Source organism: Vombatus ursinus, unplaced genomic scaffold, assembly GCF_900497805.2.
Source record: "Vombatus ursinus unplaced genomic scaffold, bare-nosed wombat genome assembly UNPS02014770.1, whole genome shotgun sequence".
In the NCBI taxonomy this organism is placed as follows: Eukaryota; Metazoa; Chordata; class Mammalia; order Diprotodontia; family Vombatidae; genus Vombatus; species Vombatus ursinus.
In genome coordinates this window covers 35,602,538-35,608,537 of record NW_020954548.1, presented here as the reverse complement: position 1 = coordinate 35,608,537, position 6,000 = coordinate 35,602,538, and the positions used below count along the sequence as shown (strand labels likewise).

The following is a 6,000-nucleotide window of genomic DNA, read 5'->3' as shown; positions in this document are numbered from 1 at the left end:
AAGTTATCCCAGTACAAGGGAAGGACTGGTTATTTCTCTGCCTTTCATTACTTGTGTGACCTTAGGTAAGCCACTCACTGTATTTCTCAGAATCTGAATTTCTTCATCTATACAAGGTTGGTTGATCAGGAGAGTTCCCCATCAGCTTAGTGATCCAGTAGCTAAGTTAGCCTTTGAAATGTGAGGAACCTACAAGATGGGTGGTTTTCATTTGTAATTTGACAATCATCCCTCTAATGTCATAGATCATCTTCACTCCTTCTAGGGTTTTACCATAGCTTTGAATTCAAGTGGCATTTGGGAAAGGCCATCTACATCCACAGTAGTCTTTCCTATTGAATAGTGCATGCTGAACTCACACTTGGCTAAGCATGACTACCAATCTCTAACAAGCAGAATCCCATCTAGTGCTAGTCAAAACATACAAATCAATGAATTATTGTCTGTACATACTTGAAATTGAAGTCTACACACATTGTCTTGGAAGTTATCAGTGATTGGTTATTTCAAAGCCAAAAACTTCTACTTGGTTCATGGAATAAGCAGGTTTCTCTGTCAATAGCTCATCTGTTGACAGATGCAATAGGTTTCTAATGACTATCATTTTCTTGGTATAAGACCACTCCCAAGTCTTCTAGGCTAGCGGAAACACACAACACAAAGGGCTTGAGTGCATGTGCATAAGCCAACACTCATGCCTGAATGAGATAATGAGATAGTTAATGAAATCTTGAAAATTTTGTTCAAACTTCTTATCTCAATTATCAGGACAGATTGACCTTTTGGGACCTTCTGCTTTCAGTCCTTCTCAACCACAAATCCTCAAGAATGAGTATTAGTTAGCTTAATAATAATAATAATTCTGCACACATTTTTTATAATAGCCAAAAATTCTAGAAAAGTCTTTAGTTCTTAGCTGAAGAGTGCTCCTATCTTTGCTGGCTCTGTATTGACTCTCAAGCTGAAATGGTAAGTAGCCATGTATGACATGACTCTTGACAGAGGCTCTGCTAAATTGGCATTTAGCCATTTATAGTTTAAAGCCAGCTCCATTTAGCCAATCTAAAACTTTCGTTAGTTTTTCATCACATTCCTTCAAAAATCTTTTCAAAGACAGTGAGGTCCTCTAGGTACAGTGACATTTCCAAGTAGTTACCAGCTACTTTTTCCTTAAGCTGTTGAAGCACGATTTATACATATCAAGTAAAATGGCCATTCACCACTAGGAGGTTGCTCATACTCTCCCTTTCTCCTTCCAGAGATAAAGTGTCTCCACACAAGCCCCAGTAGCTTGCTCAAGTTTACATTGTCCAAGAATAAGTGCTACCAGTTGAAAGCACCTTCCTTCAAACACAATGGAGAAAAGTCTCTTACTTCTTAAAGACGTCTGCCATCATCTTTGGCCAGTAGAGTCTGCTTCTTACTAATTAAATCTGCGTGATTAACTAGCTCGGGTGTTCTCTTTTGACTAAATATCCAAAATCATAATGTAATGCTTTCATGGCCAAGTCTCCTGAATCAGATGAACTTCATCTTTGGATCCTTAAACAACTAGTGGTTGTGATTGCTGAGCCACTGCCTAGATTTTTGAAAAATCATGAAAAATGGGAAGGGCAAACACAAATGTTGTTCTAATTTTCAAAAAAGGCATGAGAATTAGGTCTGAAGACCATAGGCCAGGGAGACTGACTTTGATTTCTGGGAAGATCCTAGAATGGATCATTAAAGAGATGGCTAGAGAACACACTGAAAAGAAATCACTGATTATAAAGACCTAGTTTGTCTTCATCAAGAACAGGTGACATTAAACTCATTTCCTTCTTCAACAGTATTACTAAACTAGTAGAGTGTTGTTGTTCAGTCACTTCAATCAGGTCTGATTCTTTGTGACCCCATTTGGGGTTTTCCTGGCAAAGATACTGGAGTGGTTTGCCATTTCCTTCTCTGGGTGAGTAAATTGGGGCAAACAGGGTTAAGTGATTTGCCCAGGGTCACACAGCTAGTAAGTGTCTGAGGCTGGATTCGAACTCAGGTCTTCCTGACTCCAGAGGTAGCTAGGTGGTGAAATGGATAGAACACCAGGCCTAGAGTCAGGAAGATTCATCTTCATGCGTTCAAATCTGGTCTGAGACACCTACTAGCTGTGTGACCCTGAGAAAGGCACTTAACCTTGTTGGTCTCAATTTCCTCTCCTGTAAAATGCACTGGAGAGAGAAATGGAAAACCACTCTAGCATCTTTCCCAAGAAAACACCAAATGGGGTCACAAAGCATTGGATAGCACTGAAAAATGACTGACCAACAATAACAGAAGTGCAGAGGGAGCAAGGAATTAGATCAGAGAACACTGAGTTTTTGCTGCTTGCAAAAATTGGCCAAGGTATCTGGTTTCTAAACTCTTTCTTCCTGTCGGGACATTCCTCTGAATTTCTTGAATGCCTGGTGATTATAGACTTGGAAGGGAATAACTTTTTTGTCCTTTAAACCTTGAAGTTGCCTCTTAATTGTCCCAGAGTAAAGTTATTTTTAATAGTTTATGTTTTGTGAATGCCTTATCTCAGTTTAACCCCTGAGCCTGAATTACTGCATTGGTCTAGCTTTGGCTTGACCTAGAATATCAAACACCTTTTATGAGACAAATATAGTTGTAATACCAAAAACAGGGAAGGATAAATCAAAGAAAGAGAACTACAGATAAATACAGATAAATGAATGACAGTTTTAAAATTTTAAGTAAAATCCTGACAAAAAGGCAATTTGTCCAAAACTTATCCACTATGATCACTATGAGCCACTACGAGCCAGATGAGTTCAAGCCCCTGGTCCTTTTACAGAAAGGGAAACTGGAGCTCACAGAGAGGAGAGAACATGCTCAAGGTCACACAGGGAATCAGTGGAAGAAGGGAAGAAAGGAAGAAAATAAGCAGTTATATAGTACCTACTATGCACCAGGCACGGAACCAAGAGCTTTACAAATATTCTCTCATTTGATCCTCACGACAACCTTGTGAGGTTGGTGCTGTTATGATCTTCATTTTACAATTGCGGAAACTGACGCAAACAGAGGTTAAGTGACTTGCCCAGGGTCACACAGTTCGTAAGTCTCTGAGGCCAAATTTGAACTCTGATCTTCCTGACTCCAGACTCGCCACTCGACCCACTCTACCACCTAGCTGCCTCTGGAGAAGAGCAAGGAACTAGAACGCAGGCGGTCTTCTGGTGCTAGGCTCTTAGTTCCATGTTGTACAGCCTGTTGGGCACCAAAGACGGCAGAAGAGGAAAAGATGTCTCAGGTAAGGAAGTATTTTGAGAAGTCTGAAATTCATAGATCCATTGATATGGGGAAGAGTACGGAATACAGTTTGATTGTTTTCCCATCAGAAATGAGAGTTAGGGTTATGACCAGAGCTGTTGCTGGGACCAAGGAATGGTAGGAGGAAACAAGCCAGGAAATCACTTTATATATGATTGGATCCAATCCACAAAGGCTGTGATGAGAGTGTAGACCCCGGGCCTGTGGGGAGCACCACAACCCTCTCCCCAACTTACCACCCCATCCTGGATCCAGAAGTCCTGGACTTTACAGACCAAGGGTCCACCAGGATCACCCTGAAAGACAAGAGAGAGGCTGCTCGTGTGGTCTTAGGAGCAGAGAGTTCCCAAAAGAAGAGAACTCCTGAGCCCAATATGGCTCAAGGGGAAGAATAACAGAGAGGAAACATATAGGGCCTCTCACCCGACAGGAGTCTTTGCCAGATGATCCAGCACACAACATGTCATCCTGGATTATTCTCTCAGATGAGTCAGTTGTGCTATCAACGTGATATTCCTGATCACAGGTAAGAGCATCCATCACAAGAACTTGAACCTTTCTCAGGGTGTAGGGAGGGGGCAGAGCCACTGGAAAGAGAATAGACAGTGGACGGTGGCAGCTGGCTAAAACAGAGGAGAGGATGGGTCTGGGACCTGGGTATAGAATAGGGACACAGGGTCTTTACCCATGAAACTACAGGCCTATAAACCAGGCTCTGGAGCACAGTAGAAACTTAGAGGGGGTAACATTTGTGCTCTGGGGTTGGGTGGAGTCTGGATGCTTCTGGGGAGCATAGTCAGAAGAATTAGAGCTGAGAGATTTTTTAGAGATCACCTAGTCCAAACCCTAGAGGCACAAGATAGCACAGTGGATAAAGCGCTAGGTTTGGAGTCAGGAAGACCTGAGTTCAAATCCAGCCTCACACATTTACTAGCTGTATGACTCTGGGCAATTTACTCAACTGCAAAATGGGGGTAATAATAGAATTTACCTCCAAAGGTTGTTGTGAGGCATTAGGGAATGCCCCCAAGCAATCCACTCCATGTAACTGGGGAAAAATAAAATACTAAATAAATAAATTTCTTAAAAAAGAAAATAAAAATGTATTTTTTTCCACATTCAAGTTCCATGGGAGCCATAGTTTGTCCATTCAACCGCATTTCATAGTCCAGACAATGGGCATTTGCCATTCATTTAGTTTTTCCTGTTTGGATAGTTAGGCTAGACTCTTCAGACTGAGTACAGATCTTATGTTTAATGCAGACAATGCAATGTTACTCACCAACAGCAGTTGGACCTGTTGGACCTCACCATCTATTTGGATTTGCACCTTGATTTGGCCTCTGGCCTGGAGCTCCTTCATAGCAGTGTCGAACACCTTTGGTGTTCACATGCCCCCCCCTCTTTTATGCCTCATTGATATGAATGATCATGGGAGCTGTCATTTCCAAGGATTCTTGACACTCTACCCATATCACACTATAACCACTTAACTAATGAGATTTGTCCCTTTCCCCCAATCGAAGAAAAACTGGAAAATGCCAGACAGGAAAATGCAAGGTTCCCATTACCTCAAAAATAGATCATTACCTCATCAAATACCTCAAAAATAATCCTCACAGTTGACATTTCTATACACTTGTGATTTAGCAAGAAATTCACATGCATTCACTATCTGACTCCATCCTCCAACAACTTGCAGAGGAGGTACTCTCGTGGGGTAGATAGACCAGTGATGTCTATAGAGGATGGACCACATCATAAGACACAGCCATTTGGTTACTGGCAGACATGTATAATAAAGAGAGGGATAAAGAGGAGGCCAGCATCCCTGCCAGCTTCACTTCTTCCCTCTTTTCCTACCCCAAACTTGTTCATATTGCTAGTTGGGGAGCATTATGGGAACCCAGAACTAGGCTCCTTTGCCTTCACCTCTCCATAGCTCCAGCAGAGTTTTTGTTGGATAGGAGTCCTCAAAATGGATTTGGGAATTTAGAAAGACAAATAGGGCTTTAATAGGAGTTAAAAGGGGATTTTATAATCCCAGAGGAGATAGTAGACTGAGGCCAAGTACTTCTAGGGGGCACCAAGAGAAAATCAGTGAAAAGAATATTATGAGTATTAAACTGCTGACTTTTAGTTGGGAGGACTCATTGTGGGGGGGGGGGGCGCTCAAAGCCTGGGCTATTCACTGAAAAGGTTTTAGATCGACTCTGCAGGAAGGGATTTTACTACCACTGGGCCCCAGCAGGTGGCCCTGAAAGGCTGAATAGCTGCAGATGAGCAGATGGTAGCAGAGGGCAGTTCAGCAGTCATAAGAGAGTGGAGATGTGTTTCCCAGAGAGACAATGGGATACCAAGGCATACTTCCTTGTCATACAGGTTCTCTCTTTTCTTGCCCTCACTGCACATGTTCCTGGCATGAGTGCCCATTTGCATATATTCCTTTGTCACCTATTTGACTACATGTGTGTCTTCCATGGGTTTTCCTTACTCACATGTGCACTACATGTATGCTCTCCATACCTATTTCTTGGTAATAATAATAATAGTAATAATAGTTGACAATTGTATAGCACTTACTTCTGTGTCAAGCACTGTGCTAAGTGCTTTACAATTATTGTCTCATTTGATCCCCACAACAACCCATTGTACAGATGAGGAAACTGAGGCAGACACCATTTAAGT

At 42.0% G+C, this 6,000-nt stretch overlaps 1 protein-coding gene across 1 annotated transcript in view; it reads right to left on the bottom strand.

Moving 5' to 3' along the window:
- Positions 1 to 3,452: 3,452 nt before the first annotated feature.
- Positions 3,453 to 6,000, bottom strand: part of LOC114043636 (tryptase alpha/beta-1-like) — a 61,990-nt gene continuing 59,442 nt past the window's right edge. The window contains exons 4-5 of the mRNA XM_027862705.1: positions 3,736 to 3,899; positions 3,453 to 3,608 (exon numbers count right to left, since the gene is read on the bottom strand). Of these exons, the coding sequence (XP_027718506.1) occupies positions 3,453 to 3,608; positions 3,736 to 3,899 (320 nt within the window). The remainder of the gene's footprint in view (positions 3,609 to 3,735; positions 3,900 to 6,000) is intronic.